Source organism: Corvus hawaiiensis, chromosome 26, assembly GCF_020740725.1.
Source record: "Corvus hawaiiensis isolate bCorHaw1 chromosome 26, bCorHaw1.pri.cur, whole genome shotgun sequence".
NCBI classification, from domain to species: domain Eukaryota; kingdom Metazoa; phylum Chordata; class Aves; order Passeriformes; family Corvidae; genus Corvus; species Corvus hawaiiensis.
The window spans coordinates 39,934,085-39,956,713 of NC_063238.1; the positions used below are offsets into that span (position 1 = coordinate 39,934,085).

The 22,629-nt window shown below is 39.9% G+C and overlaps 1 protein-coding gene across 9 annotated transcripts in view; it reads right to left on the minus strand.

Moving 5' to 3' along the window:
- The window catches only part of FAM135B (family with sequence similarity 135 member B), a 272,998-nt gene that overhangs the window by 64,278 nt on the left and 186,091 nt on the right, over positions 1-22,629 (minus strand). For 8 of the 9 annotated variants that reach the window (XM_048286585.1, XM_048286583.1, XM_048286591.1 and 5 more), the window contains 3 exons: positions 10,636-10,775; positions 3,394-3,464; positions 1,358-1,531 (listed from right to left, as the gene is read on the minus strand). In XM_048286585.1, the coding sequence (XP_048142542.1) occupies positions 1,358-1,531; positions 3,394-3,464; positions 10,636-10,775 (385 nt within the window). Of the gene's footprint in view, positions 1-1,357; positions 1,532-3,393; positions 3,465-10,635; positions 10,776-11,110; positions 11,219-22,629 lie in introns of those variants that run through there. The other variant, XM_048286587.1, reaches the window with a different exon arrangement.

Sequence of the window (22,629 nt, forward strand, 5' to 3'; positions counted from 1 at the left end):
TCAGAGATACAGCAGTTACCTGTATCACATCAGCAGAACACAGATATGTCAGTCTGGTCTGCTGGTATGAGACACATCCCAGCCACAGCTCACAGAACCACAGAACCTTAGAATGGTTCGGGTTGGAAGGGACCTTAAAGGTTATCTAGTTTCATCCTTCCTGCCATGGGCAGGGACACCTTCCACTAGACCAGGCTGCCCAAAGCCCCATCCAGTGTGGCCTTGAACAGTTTCAGGGATGGAGCATCTACAACTTTTCAACCTCTCACCTCAGGCTCAACCTCTTACAATCCCAATTCAATCTGTGGCATCTTGTTCAAGCAATGCCTTTACACTAAAGGAGAACTGAAGCAAAGTACTAAGTCAAAACACAAAACCTGAGGAAAATAGATTCTACAGGTTCATCTTCCTTTCTGACACTGTGCTCTTTGCACAATATTTGACAAACTTAAGATCTCTTGGTCATTCGGGAAACAAGACCTTGATGGAGTTAAAGGAAGCTGAACAAATCTGAACACTGTATTTTGCTTCAAGACCAAAGGAGCTCCCTCCCTCTCAGGTCTCTTTATCCCACGGTCTGATAAGATTGGGCACTAAGTAAATTGCCAGAAAGACCTTTGCTTCCCTTCACCTGCTCTAAATATTAGAGGATATTGACCTCCAGCCCTGTTTTACTTGAAGGAGTTCTTAATTATTTTCTTGTCATTATGAATCAGATATCATAAATCACACCTAGACCCATGGCAGCTGCTATTACAGGGCTGCACAGCCAAACCAGATGATGCTGCAAAGGAAAAATCCAGTGGAGCCTTATCCAGCACTGACTCCTGTGTGCCTCCTCCTGTGGGAACCCAGAGTGCAGAGAATACTTCTCTGCCTGTTTTGAAGAATTTTACCACCCTGAACAACACTGGTTTTGACCTCTGCCCTTGGAAACCACATTATAAACTATGCTCATGCACAGAGGCCATGGATGAATCCAGCTGCTCTGAATGCTTTACAAATAATCAGAGAGGAAAAATGTAAATGCTTTTAGTTCCTTTTAGACTAAAGAGGACAAACAACCAAGGAGAACACAATTTGCACTTTCCGCATTACAGATGGGGAATAGAGAGATCAACACTAATCCAAATTCTTAACCTCTTTCCCAAAAGCTTGTTACTTTTTGATCCAACCCCCAGGAAGAGGCCTGTCAGAGTTTGGCTCCAAACCCCAATCTCCAGAGTCTCAGCCCAGGACCAAAAACCTTGAAATTAAATGATCCTCTCCACTTCTCCCACCCAATCAGCAAATTGTATGAGAGAACTCAGCAGAGGAACCTCCTCTGCCTTTCCACAGATATTCCTGTGCCCATTACCTGATCAGAGGCTGGTGTAAAGCCACCAGGGACGCATGCACCGTGACGGAGACCACGGACAGGTGGAAATAGTCAAACATGACAGGAACATGGTGGTGCAGCCCTCTGCGGGGGTGGAAGTGCAGACACAGCGTGCGGCTGCTGATCACGGGGATCGCTGGGACATCCCTCAGCCTGCAAGGGAAAGGGGTTTACCAGGGTTAGGGAAAGGCTGAGCTGTCACAGCCTGTAAGGTGCTACAGGCAGCAGACAGAGACAGCTTGAGGTGAGATTTTATCACTCCCTACCTTCATACGGGTTAACATAACTGAAGAGCATCTTGTGCTGTACTTGTGCCAAACAGAAATATTAATGCTAATATAGATATAATTAATATAAATAGAAATACAAAAAATGAAGAATATATGTAGAGTTATATATTAATGTATGGTATAAAAGAAGAACAGATGTGACACAATTCTGGTTTTCCCTGGTGGTTGCCCTTGATGTCCAGCTATGCACTAGTAGGGACATCAAGATCTAAATAGCAGAAGGGAATGCATTTAGCAAACAGTTCAGATTATTTGAGTGAGGGACAGCACACTGCTTGTGATTTTCCAACAATCAGCTGAAGCAATCTGTGAGAGTTAGAAGCAGTCCTGTATCAGACACAGCTGAAAACATTCAGAATACCTTTCCAGATTGTCAATCTGAAAAAACTTTTTGGAAGAGGTCAAAACTCAAAAGAGAAAGTGAAGCAACTGAGAGAAACAGTACATGTTGGATTAGCTTCTCCATTTTTTTTCTTTTTTTTTAGTAAATAAAAGTCAAGACTTTAATTTAAAGTTTGTTTATAACTGTTCCAGAATAACCATCCTAGTGTGCAGTCAACCACATGACATCTGAGTCATCTGTAAGACAGGAGACTGAGCTGTAAAGCTGGAGCATGCCTAACCACATCCTCCCAAGGCAAGTGAAACTTCGAAAGAGGAATTATTTTACAGCATTAAAGATACTTCTGAAGCCTTTTTTTTTTCCAAAGCTAAGAAAACCTAAGAAGAGATGGTTGAGTGGTGCATGGTTAGCCCCAAGAAATGTTTCAATTATATTTGCAGAATATAATTTTCTAAAAGTCACTACTTTAGTTTATAGTAAGTCACACTAATCTTTCAGGTGATAATAGAAATTAAGTGTATGGGTTAGAGCACAATTTAATAACTTAAATGTTTCAGTTCTTTTTATTCTTGGCTGTAACTTAATGTTTGTTTTTTCTTTCTTCAAGACCCATAAGACAGTCAAGTACCCCTCATCTGAGAGAACAAGTTTTCTCTTTTCGTATCTTGAAGATAACAGAAAGATGTTCTTGAAATTTGTTTAGGTGCTCTGTGGGTATGAATAAAATCCCATGGGGACAGTCTCAGCATGAAACACAGCTCAGATGCTTTCTCTGCATGCTCTACCACTCCCCATAAATGCTGCTCCAGTCATTGGAACACTTTTTCCTGATTCAGGGAGGCTAAATAACATCTGGGATCACACTTTCTGCTGTGTCTCAGGAAGGGATGCTACTCCCACTTCACCTGAGATCACAGAACCAAATTCAGCTAGAGGGAATCAAATTCAATGGGAAAACTCTTTCCTCCTAAAACATAGAGGCAGCTCCGGTTCTTAGTAGAAGAAGAGTACTTATCATGTTCATACTCCTGTCTTCACCTAGAAAATACTTCATCGCCTCCTGAGATAAATGCATTCCTGAGTCACAGACCCTGACCACATGGAGGTCTATGATGATATTCCTTTTAACAGCAGCAGAGATAGAGCAACACTTAGAACCTTTGAAAAACTCACACTTCAGGGAGAAAAAATGTTTTTCCTTTAAAGAGGAATATGAGATACACTCTTCAAATACAGAGAGGAGAAACAGGGAAACTTCAACACTAAGGCAAAGGGAAGCCTTATTAAAGCTCTCCCTTTTTAAAAAGGACTCATTTCATCAAAGTAATTTTCCAATTGAACGGGTCCCCACATTACCAATTGAGCTTTAAACCAGCACTTACTGTTGTTCACTATCAGTAAAGTGCAGGTCCAGCTTGAGCTGAAAGTCTGCCTCATTCAATGCATCTTCCACCTGCAAAAAGAGAGAGACAAGGTTACCTTTGTAAGTTGGCACCTACAACACAGAAGGCAAAGCTGGGTGGGTTTGTCTGATAAGAGCAAAGGCAAAACCACACAGCAACAGCAGTATGACAGCACAGAGACAGAAAGAAGCAAATGTGACAGTGAGTCGAGATAATCGCTGAAGGAGTCAGAGGGAACCAGAGCAGTCAGAGGTGTTATCTGCCCCCAGGTGCCCTGACATGTCAAAAAAATCACTCCAGATGAGGAAACAGAGAGCATTAAGCTCTGCATTTGTTGGATACTTGCTCTTTGCACACCAGGAGGGAGAGGAGCATTTCTGTAGCTGCTGTCCCTCCCCGAGTGAGCCTTTGTTTGGGTTGTCTTGTCAGCTGAAAGAAATCAAGGGTTTTCTTGGATGAGAAAGAGCCACAAATCCTTGTGGTTACCTTCCTGTAACTAACACACATTTCAAACTTTACAGCTTAAAACATTCAGAAATGGCTCAAATAATTCTGGAAATTTCTTATCACTCATCATTAATCTTTGAGTTTATGTCCCAGCAAACCAAAGCTTTCCTGCCCCCCGGTCACTCTTTCAGGCCCTTAGCAGATTCATGGAGGTAGTTTGTCATGGATTCTCAGGTAGACCATTTTCCTTCCAAAATTCTAAGGCCTTTGTTGTTTTTAGAACTAAAACAGAAGTTTAACTTGTTGCATGGCTGAGCATGTGGCACAATTCTGCTCATCAAAACCACTGAAGAAATCATGTGTGACTCACTGGTACCTCCATTCTAACTCATCTAACAGGTCCCATCAGTAAAATTGCCCTTCTTTTCTTGTCAATAAAATAGTTTGATTGGATTTTTGGAGACAGTGCTGGATCTGATAGTTCATTAGCTTCACCTGGAAAGAACTAAATTGGATAACACATCCAAGCTTGGCACAGTTAAAACTGTAATCAATGGAAATAAATAAATTAGAAGGGAAGAGGATTAAGCTGTCCAGCACTTTCTCATTCACTCCTTTGAAATGTCAATTCTTCGCCAAGAAAAATAGGTTTAGTAGAATAAAAAAATAAATTTCTAACAACCTAAATGGAAATATGAGCAAAAAAATACACGTCTTTTTGTGTGAACGCAAACATATGACAGAATACAACAGGAGGTGCACAGAAATAAAGGTGGAAAAATGAAGGTATTCTCTGTGGATATGGTGTTATAAGTACAACTTATTTTTACTCAATTTTTTCCAGAAAAAGGTGAGGTGAGATGTATGGTTCTGTCTTCTGTCAGTGACAAGCAACAAGAAGAAGCAGAGTACCTGCTCCATCCTGAGGTACCCATTGGAGAAGGGCAATTAATTTCTGTTTGTGCCTGTCTCTTTCCACTGACCATAGATATAGCTTAGAGAAGTATCTTGGTCTAGATACACTTGCATTTTAGATGGCTTTAAACAGGCAAGATGAACTCTGCTTTCCAAAGCTGATCATCATCTTCTTAACAACAGACCACAGACTACACTAAAAATGCACTGAAGGCAACATCAGAGGCATCTACCCTGCTCTGACGGGTAGGATTCATAAAATATGTAACATAAACCGTGTTAAGCCAGGTTTTCCAATGGTGTAACTGCATCGACAATGTACAATATTTTCCTGTTGAAATAAGAAAATTGAGAGCCAAGGATGTGATGTGCTTTGACAAAATCCTGAAAGATGTTAAATTTAATCCCTTCTGAAGTAATGTGGCATTTCTTCTAGCATGGGCACAGGCATAGAGATGTAAGGGGAAAATTCCCACTTCTATTTACTGAAAATGTGCTTTCTCTTTTATGATTGTCTCAAAAAACCTGGAAGCATGCCTTTCATTAAAAAAAAAATTTAAAACTAGAAGATTTTTTCCTTTTTAATGAGTTGTTGTCACTAAAAATCACAGTTTCTGGCAGTGGCAAAGAAAGTAATCATTAGTGAAGCTACATTCTGAATTTAAACCAGGAATTCAGTATAGTGCTTCAGACAAAGCAAACCTCCTCCTCCTCCTCCTTCAAATAAAGGGATGAAATTTTGGGTCTGTGCCCAACACTGCTGAGCACATGCAACTGCAACTGAGATCTGAGCGGGTGCTCAAAACAAGTTCCGTAGCTGGTGACACTCTCCCAAAACACCTTGAGGCAATGAGCAGATGCCTGAGAGACCAAGAGATACTCTTCACTGCATGGGGTCATGCAGTAAGGTGCATGAATTGGATATTTTTAATCCCCAAACTGTATTGAAATCAGACTGACCAGAATAGTGCAAAACCCCACCTAAAATCAATCACAGTTCTCACTACAGAGGTAACGTTTTCCCTTTTCTATTGGGGGTGAAAATATTAAGTGAAAATGGGACAGTTAATCAAAAAGTGGATTCTTCATGAGAGAATATCATTACAAGGCTTATGCAGAGGTTGAGACACAGCAGAATTACTTACAGGAACTACTTAGCATGTTACTATACAGCTTTGATACCTGCTGGAGTTTCCTCTGGTTTACTTTTTTCCACTTATTAGAGACATAAGACTCTTTACACAGGAAAACAACAAAATGGTCTTTTCGTAGCTCATACAGAAGAGCAGCTGATACTTCTCTCATTCCTTGACCTCCTGAATGAAATAATATTGTCCTTAAATGAAATACTGGTTGCTTATTTTAGCATTAATGAGACTGTTATAGTTCTGTCCACAGTTATTCTTTACAGACTGTACAATTTTCCAAGAGTTTGATAGACTATGTGATTTTTTTTTCTCTTGAAAAAGAGTTTTGAATTTTCACATCAAATCCCATAAAAAACTACTCTGAAAAATTTATCTGAAATATAATTAGTGTTTGAATGCCTAGGCTAAGTAGTGTCCTCTCAGATATTCTGTAAAGGGTATTCCAGTGGGGTTTTTTAATACTTCTTTGATCTTTTAGAAGAAAAATCACAATTCATGAAAGAGAAAATAAAGATCCATCCCTGGAAGTGTTCAAGGCCAGGCTGGATGGGGCTTTGAGCAACCTGGTCTCATGTAAGTTGACCCTGCCCATGCCAGAGGGTTGGAACTAGGTGATGTTTAAGATTCTTTCCAACCCAAACCATTCTGTTATTCTATGATCTGTGTTTGTAGAAATACATTCATACTAAACAAGGAATATTTTTCTGTTCTGTAATATTCTATACACCTAAACTCCCACCTTGGGCCTCATAGCATGTGCAAAAATACCCCATATTCATCTCTGAGCACACATAATTTTACAGAAGGTGATGTCAAGAGTTCAGGCTGTTTCCTAAGTTCTGACTATCTTGCCAAAGCCCTGCACTCACAGGGAAATGCATTTTATTAAATGCTGTTCAAAATATGTACAATAGGAAGTATTTGCATATGAAAAGTAAAATTATTTTATACAATAAAAAGTATATACAAAGCAAAGTACTCCAATTTCTGTTGGATTGGCCTGGAATCAAATGCATAATTTCACGTTTGCATGCTAATTTTTTCATCTTTGGTTTAGCTTTTAAGAGCTGTGATAATACTGATAACTGAAGCTTCCTGCATCCTTTTGATGTATCTCCCTAATATTTAACCATTTAGCCAGACTGTCATACTGAATGATCTGAATGTCCCCGCTCACTTAAATTTCTCTGGAAAATATGCAATCTAATATACTGTCATATTCCAGCCTGCCTCACTCTGTCCTCTCCCTGCTAAATTTTCCCTGAACAGGGCCAGCAAGAAAGAAGCCAGACAAGTTACCTGTTCCAATGTTTGATGAAAGAGGCAAAGCTTCTTCTCTGATAAAAAAGAAAGCAAAAGCTTATGAAAATAAATTAGAGTTCTTTGTAGCGACAAAGGCTGCCCCAGCCCTGCAATATGGTTTCCCTTGAATTCAAAAAATTTTGTATGCTGGGATAATATAGAAAAAGGCATCCAATAAATCAGAGAGTTTTAAAGCACCATTTATATGGTGAAAAGTATGTTCAGTGCCACTTCAAAGCAAATAATAGCACTTCCTTACATTTAATTCCTAACAAAAAAAAAAGAGATGTATTTACATATTTAAGCTTATCTGGAGCTTATGCTAGAGGAGGAAGGGCAGAATAAAAAAAAAAATAGCAAATTACCTAATTTGGACATTAACATTTGTTTTGCTGTTTGGTTGTCTTTGTCTATTTGGGTTTTTTTGTCTATCATCTCAGCAAAACATCTCATCAGAAAAACCACCTGAGCACCAGGAGGAACAATGCTCCCTTAATATAATATTGGATAATTCCAGCTCTCACAGCAGAAACTGCATGGACTGTATGAACTCGATACTTCCATTACCCAGACTAACTCTTTTGTCTATTTATCATAACTTCCTCCATCCACAGAAAAAAACAGTGAACAGAACCTTCACCCTGAACCAAGAAAAATCACCATAGCACACAAGAGGCACAAAAAAGGATTCACATCTGTTGTGTGCTAAATAAATTAGGAGTTATGAACGTAGATGATACTTAAAACACTTTAAAAATCTCTAGGTATCTTGCCAACACCACATTGCAAGGATTTCATCCAACATAGGAGATTATGCGACAAAGATATAAAGCTGTCACTGAATTGTTGTGGATATAGTAGTGGCACACTTCGGTCTCTCCCACATTTATATCAGATTTGCAAAGCTGTGGAGGACAAGACATCAAGGCAGAAAAAAGAAGCCTAAGAGCATTAAACAGAAGTGAATTGTGCTAATCTGCTCAATACAAACAAATTTTTACAGATCTTTGTTTTTGTATTTGATTCTTTAGAGTGCCTTCAGCAACTCACCTGGAACAACAAACCTGTTTATCCTCTTATTCTACATCCATGAAAACCCAAAGCTATTGCATCATACAGAGAAAGCTGACTTTCTATGTGCAAAACCTCTCTGTAAGTACAGAATTGGGCAGCTGTCCTCTTCCCAAGGGATCTCCTATGGAAAGCCAAGTGGTGCTGCACGCAGCACATCAAGAGTCACAAGGACTTTTAGCTGTGACGAATCTTGTGGGCTGTTTTTTATTTTCCATTTTGTGAGTGTACAACTTTCTCAAATAATAATGCAAAAATCATCAGAAATCATCCCTGCTCAACACAGTGGAAACTGCTGTAATTTGAGGGGAGGAGTATTTAGTCAGAAATATTCCATAGAGGAAGGATAGAATTAATATTGGATAAAGCATGCTGGGACATTTTCCAAACAAATATTGATAGACTTGCATTTAGTAATTTTTCATGTAAGCACAAACCAACAATTCTAGGGAGGAATAAATCAATGACACTATCTTAAAAAAAAATCAAACCAAACCAAACCAGCAAAAAGAAAGTGGGAGAGAAAAGGAAGCATGTTAAGCTTAAATTAGGTTCTCAAGCTGTTTTAATCTAGATCTATATATAACACATATATATATGCTTTGAAATAGGGCAAAAAAAATTTTAAATCACATCATGATCAAGTATAAAGTTATACAAAGGACAGGTGAGTATCTCTGGCTCTAAGTTCAACACACAGCACATGATACACTCTGGCTGTGTAACTCGTAGGGTCTCTTTTTGATGGCAAGATGACTTTTCAAAGATGCTGACATTGTGTTTCTTGTCACCACTGAGAGCAAGTACCAATGCCATACATTTTGTACCAGTCCTTGGGCAGGCAAAGCCTGGCGATGGCACACTGGACACACCTGAATGCCATTCTACTGTGATACTTTCTCCCCTTCCTATTTAAGATTTCAGTAAAACAGTGCTCTCTGTGAAACAAGATTGCTCCACCCGTGTAGCTCTTGGGAACAGGAATTATAGCTGGAAGACATTGGTTTCACATCAGTAAGATTAAACTAAAGGTGCTCTACAAGATGGGTGTCTCAGATCTTGTTCTTACCTTGTGGGGGTGCTCCTATTGGCTGAAGGAGTGGACGGAAAAAGGGGAGAAGAGTCTCAGGATGGACCTATTGTAGCTGAGGTACCACAGAAAGCAAAGGGGTTGTACACGGACTTTAAAGAAGGGAGAGCTCCCCAGCAGCTCTCCCATGGACTCCTGCAGTCAGGAGCACCAAGGACAAAGTCCAGGAAACCTCTGAGGGGTGGAAAGGGACTGGGTAGCTGTAGAAAATTTCAGTCACAAGAGAGAGGATGAGAAAAAAAGTAATAATAATGGATGGCAATAGTAGCTGGTCCTAGAAAGAAGCAGCAGACTCCCAGTTTTTTCAGGTGGGGCTGATAGGCACAGCTGTATAAAATGAGTGATCCAGTGCACAAAGGACAAATTATGTTCGAGACACTTGAGTTTCTGATATACTGATTTACCAGTGTATGTCAACATCTTATTCCACTAGAAAGCCAAGGTGATGCCTTAGGTTTTTAACTTTTATATTTTTCAAATCCTGTACTGCCTAGTGTGTAACTTTGAAGTTTCATGTGGCCTGTTAGCTACTGTTCTCTCGTGCTTGTTAGACATAACAAACCCTCTCTAGGCTTGCTCTTCAAGGACACCAGGCCCCAAAATGTGTAAACTAAAAGCCTCTGAAGAGGAGGGACAAACTTGGGGTAATTACATCATTAACTGAGGTTATAATTGGAGAATTAACCCTGATATGTAAATAGATCAAACTTACAAAAGTGTGAAGAACCCGTGACCCAGGGTCCATCTTGGGTGTAGCCTTTTGACTGCCCAGGGTGTACCTTTGAAGGCCCTTCAAATAAATACCTACTTTTATGCTCTTATTTTTGTCTAGTCTCTGTTTTTAGATGGCCACCTCAAGGCATCATTTTTTTGGCACCCCAGATGGGACGACAAGGCTTCTGGAAATCTTCTGGACTGAGAAAGATCTGGCTCAGCTCCTCATAAGCAGGCACGATGCAGAGGGTCTGTCTGACCTCATGCAGAGGTTTATAGTGTCAGCATTTACAAACAAATAAATCACAGGTACTGATGGGTACAGGACAGTCAATCTCCTTCTAATGCAGCTGCTGCTGCATTGGTCAGATAAATCATGTTGTTCCCTCCACCAGCTGCCTTCATTAGACCTCTGACAGCACACGGAGCTCTTCACAACTTCTGAAATGGCCATACCTGTGCAATGCACACCTGAAGTTAAGTAAGAGGAATCCCAACCCTGCTGGTTTTTATGTGCATCCCAAAACAACTCACCCTTTCACCATCCAGAAGCAGGTGCACTCTGAAGTTCATCGACTCATTAAGAATGATCTCTTCATTTCTGTACAAAATCTGAAATATTCTGCTGTAAACGTTGTTTTCATGAACGCAGGCCGAGCAAAGGCTGGAATCACCTGCACAAAACACAGACAGACTCCTGGTGTAATTTCAGCAGGGAGATTATTTTTTATCCTATGACTTCATTCCAGGGTTACCTAGGTAGTACTTGTAATAAACACTTGCATTCTCAATAATTAATGGTAGTAGAGCAGACTGTTATTGTGGGTTGCAGGTTCACAGACATATATTTAAAGAAAACAAATGTTAAACTGTAGGCAGGGTGGATTCCAAAATGAGAATACTTGATCCTGTGACAGCTCTTATCCTATTAACTTTCTTTCTAATAAAAGCTAAAGCATCAAATGCTTAACTCAGTGCACCCAGCACCATGGGGACTGTGGGTGTTCACCTGTGAAACTTCATCTTTTATCTGCAATGGGCATCTTTCAGAAGAGGGAGTTTTCTTGTCATCTCTGGTTCTCCCAGAAGTTACTACCTGGGAGGGGGGACCATAATCAATAGCAGCTCTTGAATGTAGAAACTGGAAGTGCAGAGACATCTTGTTAAAACACAGAAATATAAAAACATAGTCTTTGTTTTCAAGATGCCTTTGTAATCCTTCAGGTCCTTGGCACATGTGAGAGATGCCAATTTGGTCCAAAAAACTGAGATAAATCTGAGGAACTCAAGAACCAAAACCCTGTAGCTTCTCCACATCAAATTCAGCCAATAGCTTCACCTGTGTGCTGATGTATCACGTCATCACAAATAAACATCAAATAAACTCAGATGGGATTTAGCCTTCCTAACTTTCAGGTGCCTCCAGTGTATGTATTTTATTTTGGTTACAATGGAACCTGTGGAATTTAGGATATCATTAAAAAAAAAATAAGTTCATGCTTTATACTGAGCCAAATTTTTGCTTCAAGTCTACTGCTTGTTGAGCAATTCCCCTTTCAGTAAAACTGTGACTTGCTGAGTTGTACAAACCCACATTGGAGGCAACAATTTGTACTACAGTGAATCCCTTCCAGAGGAGCCTGCAATGATGGTGTGACTTTTAAATGAACAACTGGGCACCAGAGCTAGGCACTTCCAAGGTGTGTCTTGGCTGGTAATCAGAATCCCCTGCTAATTCTACTTTTGTAACCCCAGAGCAACAAAGGTCTGAAAAATTTACTTAGAGCTGGTTTTGTCCCTTTCCTGTAGGAATCTGAGTTTTTGAAATATAATCCTTTAGCAAAAGGTATTTTCAAACTCTCCTGACAAGGGGTGCTTAAAAAAAGGTGTACCTGAACCAGTCCTTCAGAGAGAGACAGATCTGTGATCATCATCAGGAAGTCAGAAGGCACATGCTTTTTAGAAAGTATAGTTTTTCAGAAGGTACTTCTGGGAATTTTCCCCTTTGAAGAATTGTTTTGGATCCCCCAGCTGTGGTGAGATAAAAGTCCAGGGGCTGCTGGTTTGTCAGGAGTTTCAAATCAGGACAAGTCTATTCTGCTGAGGTTTGTACATAATTTGCAGTCATAGGTCAGTGAGTCAAAACTGACAGAGGATTAAATATTTTATGAGATAAATTTTGGTTAGAGGCAATAAAAATAGAAGAATAGAAAGGACTTCAAAACAAACAAAAAACCCAAAGAAAAAGGTACTGAAGACAAGTATACAAGTGAATGGAGTTTTGTCATTATAATTATTAATTTTGTGGTGCCAGTCTGCTGGAACTGGAACAGCATGGACACAGAAATATCTCAAAAAAGACAAACAAACAAACAAACAAACACATAATATGGGGCAGAATTGACTAAATGCCAATAAGACCAATAGGACTTGAGCTAATTAATTAGCAGAAGCATAGTGATGTCATCCAGGCTATATTAAAATAATTTTCCTATTACTGACTTTTATCAAGCACACCCAGGAGCAGCCCAAGTATTTCTTCCTGCTATTGCTCTTCCCATCACCCATCCTGCACAATAGTTATGCATAAATCCAGGCAGCCTAGATAAATAAACATTTATTTTCATGTGCTACACCAGTTAGGCTAGAATGTTTCAGCCTGATTAGCTCTTCAAAAGCATGCAGCCATATTTATTTTAATTTAAACCTCATGATATTACAGACACTGCAAAAATCATATTAGAGGTATAATGCATTCTTTCCTAGCTGGCAGACAAAGGAAACTTTATGTTATTTGATTTGGATACTGATATACTGGCACTCTTCTCAGATGGAAAGCTTAATCTCATTTTCTTTTCAAACACACTCCTGAGCAGACCACTCCTCATGTGTAATTGCTTTAGGAGCTGGATTTGAAAGGTGGCATAAGGAGTCATTTCTCTTGTTGGAAAGGTCAAAGCCAATGACACACTACAGTGTTTGGGGCTGCCTCAAATCAGAGTATGATGTTACAGGGCCAAAAATCACTGGTTTAAGCAGGGAGACCTACTTTGCAGACATCTGGCAGAGAACTACAGCAGATGAGTGACTAATCCTCCCCTAAACTCATCCATCCCTGCCTACTCAAACGGCCACAGGCAGTTTCTTCCCTCTTAGAGTATGACCTAAGGCTGCAGCAGGAATTTCCTCAGAGGAGAGCTTGGCAGTCTTGGCAGTGCTGACAGCAATGCAGGGATCCTGCCTCTCAAATCAAAGGGGAATGACAACATCTCTACAGATGTTTTCCTTCAGGCTGCAGCACCTACTGGTGAATTCTGTGCTTTAAGGTACAGACAGGGACCAGGCTACATCACTTTGCTTGAGCTTCTTGCACTAACTAGAAGTGGTTGCTGCTACAAACATATCCTTCCTTAGCCTACTCCATGAAAGCACCATCATCCCAGAACCTTTTCCAAACTTCCCCTATTCCTGGGATTCCTTCTGAAACTTATGTCTCTCTAAACCCTAGGCATGTCTGCTGACAGACAGTGGCACTAAGGCTGGCATTTGTCACAGCTGCCACCATTCAGAGAGGGTTGCTGGCAGAAGACACAGCAGGTGCATCCCTGTGTTCACACAAGTGCCTTGTCCTTTGGCAGAGGAGGGTGTGAGACAGAAGATCAGAACCATAGGTTTTCCCACATCTATTTCTAGCACAACTTCAGCAAACATCTCAGCACTCACAGGCAGCCCAAAGGAGACAGGCACAATCAGTAGACACTGCTGGGAGCTCCCATTCCCAGGTGAGACCTGGAGCTAGGAGTCTACTGACCTGCATTTATTCTACAGTTTCAAAGGCTTGAGCTTTGGTGAATACAGAAAAGAACTCTAATTTTGTGGTAGTGAATTTTTGATCAGTAAATTTACCTGTCAGGAGATTTATTTGGGACATGTACAGTATTCCTTAAGCTAGAAGGAATCCTGTTTTCCTGTCTCCTCTTCCTAAATGTCTATTCCATTTACTGCTTATTGTCTTTGGGTTGAATAGTTCTTTAATTTATCTGGAAAGCAAAAGAGCTCTCAGGGCTGTGAGAAACATGGTAAGTATGAAGAGGAGAGTTGTGCTCCACAGGCATTCAGAGAATGAGAAAAGCCTGTTTATGCATCCTTCTCTTACTATTCTTACCATGCCATCCCACCATTGTAGGTTACGGGTGTGGGTTCGGCAATCACGGTGGGCGCCAGACTGTAGGTTGTGGGGGTTCTGGGGTCCAGTCGGGACGGCCGGACGTAGACGGTGACGGATGGAGACGAGAGATCTCTATAGGCAGGTCTTGGGACACAGCCGGTTTATTGTAAAGGGCGTGGGTATTGGGGCACTGCTCAGAGCTGGTAGACTCAGCTCTGAGCAGGCCCAAGAGAGCAAGAGAGTGAACGGGTGAGAGAGAGAGAGAGAGAGAGTAGGAGCATGAGTGGAAGTGGAAGAGAGAGAATGAGAATGTGAATGAGTAGAAGAGAGAGAGTGAGAATGAGAATGTCTGAAGTCCTGGTTACAATACAATAAATCATCTTCTGTACTGAATATTCTAATTGTCACTAACCAATCTAATACAAGATACAAATCCTATAGCATTTACATACAGCCTATAAGAGTTCTTATATTACCATAGAGTGTTACATCTTAACTTCTAAAAACTACTCTTTGGACCCCTTCTGCTGAGCTAGTAGGGTCTGCTCTGACCCTTGGACCTGTTTGCAAGCAGAGGGTATTGTTCCATCAAGAGGGGATTACTTCAGTCGGCCATACCATTGTTTTCTAGTTGTTCAGTAACTAAGACCTGGTATTTCAAAAGTGGCTTTCATTTCGATGTTGCCTGTAGTTTTCATATTCCCAAAATCTTTTGTCAGGCAATCATATTTCCAAGGCTTTCCTGTTTCATCTTCCCCAACACACCATCATTCCTAAAAATTCCTTCACAGGTTACTGAAGAATGGCATTTTTAAAAAGGAAGGGAAAAAGGCTCTTTGCAGTTGTGGATGCTTTCATACACAGGGTACTTGCACAGACCAGCCACTATATCATGTCCTGATTTCCCACTCTCTCCATATGCAATCTTCCAAGCTTCCCCATATACACTCTAGTCTACCTAACTTAACTTTCCCATCTGGGAGTTTCTATAGATGGAGGTTTCTAAATATTATTGCAGCACATCATACAGAAATTACTCATCTCTTTAAAGATTCAGAGAGAGGTTATTTAGATCCTGGAGGCCCCTGAAAAATTCTTTCCAGATAATCTTACAAGAAAGGAATTGATGGATAGTTGACCTGTAAACAATTTTGTTACATATTTACAACCTAATTTAGTGAGAATAGAAACCATATTAATCTGACCACTGCCAGGACAAAGGCACTGAGGTGGGTTGGGTTGGTGGATGTCTGAGGCAGATGAGAGGAGAGGAGAGGAGAGGATGAGAAGAATGTAGAAAGAAGTAAGCAATGGATAAGAAAGTGTTTGAACATCTTTTAGAAAAAGCACTGTAACCTGAAGGACACCATCAGAAACCTTAGCCTTATACAGAAATATGTGGCAAACCCACTGATCAAACCCACTTAACCATAGCTTTGAGTGTTGGCAGTAGGTATAATTTGATGAAGTTGATAATGATAATCATCTTCTGTTGACTGTTGTGCTATTTGTGTTTTGAAGGAGTGTGATATGCCAGAACAATTGACATTTCTACTTGAAATCCCCACTGGTGCATCAGCTGAAAGTGTTGCTGGCCAGACTGGCAGCATCCCTCAGCTGGTGCAAAGCTGTGACAGGGACTCAAATTTTCCTGATTTTCAAATATTCTCATTTGTGTCATTTCCCCCAAGAGAACCCTCACACCACTCCCATTACTGTGAGGAGAGGGAAACATTTCTAGGGAAAAGTAATGGAAGGTGGTGATAATATTCTGAAGGTCAGAACTGTTCCCCTGAACTTTCTGTAATCCTAGTACACACACCAGATAGAGTAGCACTCCTCTCAAACTCCAGTGGTCAGTTATCCCAATTGTTTTCTCCAGGTAATCCAAATTACACATTTTTCAACTCTGAGCATTTATAGCATAATTTCTCTGCTTTCATCATGCCTAAATTATATCAATTTCCTTCAAAGTTCCTTTATTTGAACCCTCCACTCATTTTTTTAACTGCTATAAAAATGGTTTGAGAAGTTTCATGATTGTTCTGTATCAATAACTCTCCCATGGAGCAAACAATGACACATGCATATCTCAACCTCTGATTTCTGCCAGGGAGAGACTCTGAAATGGCAAAGTCTTGGTGTAGCTGCAACTTGATGATGAATGGTTTTCCCAGAGCCACCAGAGTAACATGAGCCCTTGCTGTTTGCAAAGCAATAGAATTGGCTGGTTCGTATGCCCTCTGCATTCTGTTTGCCATGTCAGTGACTGGAGTGCCCCAATCTCGCCACCTAGAATCTTTCCATAATTACATTTTTAATTGTGCTTCCTCATGATGTCTCTACCTGCCAAAGAAGGAATGAATATCAACCAACAACCTTTTCAAGGATGGTAAGCACCCTAGTCTGCAAACCCAGATTTGCCCAGCAGTATTAACCTCTGAGAAGTAATGGAGGTTTGTTCATATTTATTTTTTCAAGGCTTGAAAACATATAAATTCCTCATAGCACAGCCCTTAATGAAGAACTAGTGCATGAGGGAATGCTCCTCTGATAGGAGGATACCTTGAAAGCCATGAGTGAAAGACAGTTTGCTTTGGAGAGGCTAGAAAAGGAAAGTTTAAAAATCCTTCATTACCTCACTTCACATTACTTTCTAGCTCTGCTTCCAACAGGTACTAGAAGCATGAAGAAAGCCTTGGAACTCGTTCTTTGGTTTATTTTAAAGTTTACTATCTTACTATGAATAACTTTTAATAGTGTTAGATTTCTCCACACAACAAGGAGTGTGAGACTTAAATGAAAAGTGAAAAATTTGTTTCTCCAAAGGAAACACATTAAAACCTCCTGCACAGCAAATTTTATCCTACACAACTTTTGTTTTTAAACCTATAGGTCTTGGCTACAGAATGATGAGAATTTCAGGGGGAAACAACACACTTATACCCCTCTGTACGTTTTTCTTTTAGTATAGTTTAACTTCTGGGTTTGACAAAGGAAGAGCAGAGACAGGATTTACATGAACTCTGTCCTCTATTCTGCAGCCCATAAAAGTAATATTAGTTACTACTTTTTCAAAGTAAGGAAGGAGGACCTGTGACAATTCAGTCACTACACGCTGCTGCTGAAAACATTGCATTGCTTCCTATCCCCAGTGCAAGGCAGAGAACAAAGAAAGTAATACTTTTTTTAAATTCTAAATATAAAATTACAACTCCTGGCCTTTTAGAAGGACATCTTCAGTTTTGCAACCAGCTCTCTCTAGAATTAGCTCTCTGCAGTTTCATGAGCACTGTGTCAGAGATCTAAAATAAATAGGGAATGCTTATACAGTCAGGAAAAATCCATATGGAAAACAGATCTAGCTTCAGATCTAGCCTCTTTAATGTCTTTATGACTACAGCACTGGAAATTAGATAATTACTCAAATGCTGGCAACTTCTTGAATCTCTCTTGCTATCTGGGAAAAGCATTATTATTATGCTGCTATTCAGATAAATGGAAAAGCAGGATTCTGCTAAGTTTTGCTTTAATGAAAGAGATGCTCTTCAATAATGTAGGGAAATCAAGATACTGCAGCTGTAAAAAGAGCTTTACTGTAAATATTTCTTTATAAATAACAGTGCACACTTAAACATTTCTATTTTAGCCTAATTCATGGCCACAAGAAGCCTGTCATAGCCTTTATACTTGTGTTTCCACACAGGAAAATCCCAGAGGCAGATGATACCTTTAAAGGCAGATGGGTTCATTCTCCCAGGTCACTCGTGCACAGACGGAGAGAGGGCACTGCAAGGCACTCACTTGAGAATGATCTGTGAACATTTTGAAACTTTCCTGCCCACGAACCTTATGTTGCTGCCCACACTGCCATGTGGTGTCAGCAGTTCATGTGATCTCTCTGAATATGCCTCTGTGGAAAACCGGCTGTTGGTAAATCCCAGCAGAAGGCAGTTTGAACCCAGCTACATGTCTTGCCCTGGAGCCACTTGGAAGAAATCACACAGTCAATTAAACAGTGGTGATCAGGGAGGGTGACAATAAACAGGTAGAGAGAGTATCATAAAATAATCACAAAATCACAGAATGGTTTGGGGTGGTAGAGATCTTAAAGACCCTTTAGTTACAACCCCCTGACATGGGCAGGGACAGCTTCCACTATTCCAGGTTGCTTCAACTCCATCCAACCTGGCCTTGAACATCTCCAGGGATGTGGCATCCACAACTTCTCTGTGCAGCCTGTACCAGAGCCTCACCACCCTCACAGGAAAGAAAGTATTTCTTCCTAACATCTAATCTAAATCTCTCATCTTTTAGATTAAAACTGTTGCCCTTGTCCTATCTCTATGTGTGTAAAAAGTCTCTCTCTCTAAGTACTGGAAGGCTGCAATGAGGTCTCCCCAAAGCATTTCAAATCTGTTTGGACTAGTTGTAATCCACCTACCTGTAATTGGAGTGATCTCTACAGCATACAACATCCTGGTTGGTACTGCCATAAACATAACCCAAATCTATCTCATGGATGACCATCTCCCTCACCCACCCATCCTCATGCTGTCTTGTTCCTTGGCCTTTACTATCTGAAATTCCCACTAACCTCACAAGCAGAGCTGGTTCTTGCTCAGAATCCCTACAAAAAAAGAACAGATTTTCTAAGTTTCCTTGTCATCTCAAGTCTTCTACTATTGTTGGAATTCTTAAATACTTGCAGGTCACACTATTTTGGTATTTTTAGAGAAAATTAAGACATGTAAGTATTCTTCATATGAACAGTAGGCCGTCTTGCCAGAAACTAAGCAAGCACTGTGCTGCAAAATACAAGCAAAGAAGATCAGAAAACCTAGTGCAAATATCCCTGTTTATCTAACTTTCTTTTTTTCCTTTACCATCTGTTGGAGCCATATGCCTTCTTAAATAAGTGCTAATTATAGGTCTCCACAAATACTAATCAAATAGTGGCAACTGTTGCAAACTTCAGCTGGAATTTTCATTTCTCCTTGATAAAAATCCCTCCAAATCAGGCTCTAAGAGGGTTGCCTTTCTCTGGTTTTCTGGACTTAGGTACACAGCAGTTACAGCTGTCACACTCATGTCTGTGTTAAGACATGGGAGTTATTCGTAAGAAGCTGGGGAAGTAGTAAGAGCCAAAGCACATCTGCCACCAAGCACATTGGGCTGAGTTTGGGATAGAAAATGACTGTGTCTAATAAATACCCACTGACACATTCTGTAGCAGAGCTCTTGGTGATTTGGGTTTTCCTTCACTGCCCCTGTGCTGCTGCAGTGAGTGAAAGAGAGGAAAGAAACAACCCTGTCACAAAATCACCTGGCTTTTAGCACTGAAGAACTGGAGCAAAGATAGATCCAATACTAAAATTAAATTCTGGAAGAGAGATTCTAGCCTATTTAGAGAACAATATATGTCCTAATGAGCTCAAAAAGGGCAAGACTTCACTTTCATGTCCAATGAGCATTTGTATAAATGTCCATTTGTATAAATGTCAATTTGTACCATTCAGGCAAATGCAGAATAACTGCCTCCAGTGTCAATGTTATTCTGCATTGCTGTGTAATGTGAAAACACTGAAGGATAAAAATTAATCCAGTCCTAAATATGGCAAATGAACAGTTGAAGTGCCTTTTAAAAACCCCAAACACTAAATAGCTCTTTCAGCATCACAGGACTGGCAATTTCAGACTGTTGTACTGACCTTCCAGGAAGTTAAGATCTATTCTAGCAGAAATTAAGATTAATAAAAGAAAACAAAATGAAAGAGAAATTAAAATAATATGGTTTTAATTCATTCCACCCATCAGGTAGAGAGTTATTTCCCATTATAATCACCAAAACCTCCTTGTGTGAATGAGTGGTGCACACAGAAGAAAGAAATCACTTCCAGAATTTCATTCCAACTAGTCTTTTCCTCTGGCTACCAGTGGTAAGATTCTCTTCCACTTTTCTCACCACTATTCACATAATGCTTTGGCAGCTGGGAAACCACAAATGTTTAGAGGTCCAGAAATGTACAGTTGAAATGCATATATAAAAGTGTGACTATCTGTACTTTACAGACAAGCATATATATTGCATTAATCCACTGGTTATTCCCCCAGTGTCTCACAGTGTATCTGGCACCATGTCACCAACACAACAGCTACAGATTCAGAAAAAAAGGTCCTGAGTTAAAATCCCAGATCTTAAGTGAAACTGGAAATTAAAGATTTCCCTGATGTGTCTGTAACACTGTCAAGTCCTCTTTTAATGGTACAGATTGGGAACTAAATGCTTCCTAATGTGCTTTTTCAATGCCTCCTGTGTTCAAGAAGGTGATAGATGGAAGTTGTACATTCACCAAGCTTTTATCTTCAGGACTTTGGCCAGTTGCACTTTACTCAGAGGGTAAATTACTTTGTATTGAACATGTAAAACATTTTGTGACAGTCTAATAAAAAATATGAGAAGAAATCTGATTTGTCAGAGGTAGGATGTAGTTCCTAATATTACACTCTAAAATAAAACCCTGAGGATTCAGAGTGAAGGACTTCAGACTTCCACTGGAAGAAGCCACCAACTCTGGATCACTAAATACACAAAAAAGGCTTCAAGGCCCTACAGATTTTTTTCTCTCTGTGGACAATACCAGTAATGAGGTATTTCATATCTTCTCTATGATTAATCCTCAGAGTTAATTTAGATACAAGAAACCTGATCTCTCAGCTGTAGCTGCTTCTGCTGCAGCTGAGGGTCTTTCATTCTACAGCCTGCCAGTTCAATGTACAGTGTGATGTCCAAGGTGAGTTTGTCACACCCACATCTGCAAAGGGATACCTCCATATGATGTTTTTCCTCCACATTCCACTGCACCTGTACAGACCCCTTGCTCATTCATGAGAGACCTGATCCTACTTCCCAGGTGGTCTCTGATTCTGATCACTAGATTTGGTATTTTTATACAATGGGAGAAAGGGTAGAAACACATCCGGCTCCTCACATGCCCATAAAAAGCTGGAAGAACTCTACAAGTTCCCAGGTCAAGATAATGTGCTCTAAATTAGATGTTGCTCCTCTGATGCAAATTCCTTCTACAAATTACAATACATTCCTTGTTCTGGAGACATTTCACATGTACAGCAGTGGTTTCTCAAGGTGTCTCAAGCCTCCAGAAAGGCAGTGAATGTGATGGAGACTGGCAGAGTCAGAACACAGGTAAGTTGTGTCAAGTCCTCATGTTTTCAGCACAAGTGTCATCACAACCTTGAAGCTGACAGGTGTCAGATACTTAGATACTCAAGCAAAACTCTATAAAGACTATTTTATGTGCTTTCTAAAGAGGCTAAAGGAGTAAAAATTTCTCCTAAATACTAACCCACACACACACAAAAACGATTTTTATTTCCTTTTGGTGTGAAACAATTTCTGTTAAAAGTAAAGCAAATATCCTTCTGAAGTAGCTTCCAAATAAGTAAACCATGTTGCTAACCTATCGCAGGAACTGTTTCCATAAGCCATAAATTTAATTGAAACCCAGAATGTTCTTCTGTTTGTTTTGCATCCTTAAGTATGCCTTTGAGCAGATATTTTAACTTCTTATTCAGCTGAGACATGAAATCGCTCCTTTCCTAGGTCAGCCAACTCTTGCCTGATTAGTGATTTAATTGCTGTCTATACAGCTCAGTACAAAAATACAATAGTTTGGTTTTTTCTTATTTATTTGCTTCTCCATTGTTTCTCCAATTAGATTCCATAAACCTCAGTCACTGCATTGGTAATTTTTTACTTTTAATTTTTTTTTAACTTTTTTTGTTATGTACATTATCTCAGTTGAAATCCTCAATCTTTGTCTGTATCACACAGATATAAATCAGCAAGAGACTGATCCTTCTTTGTCAAAGCATGTCAGGCAAGAGCCATTTGGGTTTCTGTCTAGGTTTTCACTAAACTGCATTACTTTTCTCCTTTCCTGTGATGTGCCAAAAGTATCATTAGCTGTTCTCTTTCTTTGGATTGTTTTCTTGTAAGACCATTCATTGCCTTCAGTCTGAGTTAAGGGTCACTCAGGAAAAGGATCTGTTATTTCTTTCTGAGCAGTCTGGGTTTTATTTGGCATAAACTTTGCATACACATCATAGTTCTGCAGTGAGTTCTTAAATGGAGTAATCACCATAAAATAAAGTGCCTTGAACCTAATCCCACCTGCCTTCCACAAAAAAAAAAAAATCTAAGACTTTGAATTGAAATAATTGAAATGGGCTAAATCCTGTTGATCCAAAATATCTCATATGACTTACCCTGCATTCAAAATTTTAAATGCCTTTACCTCTCCAAGTGAAACAAAGATGTAAAAAAGGCCTTATAGCCA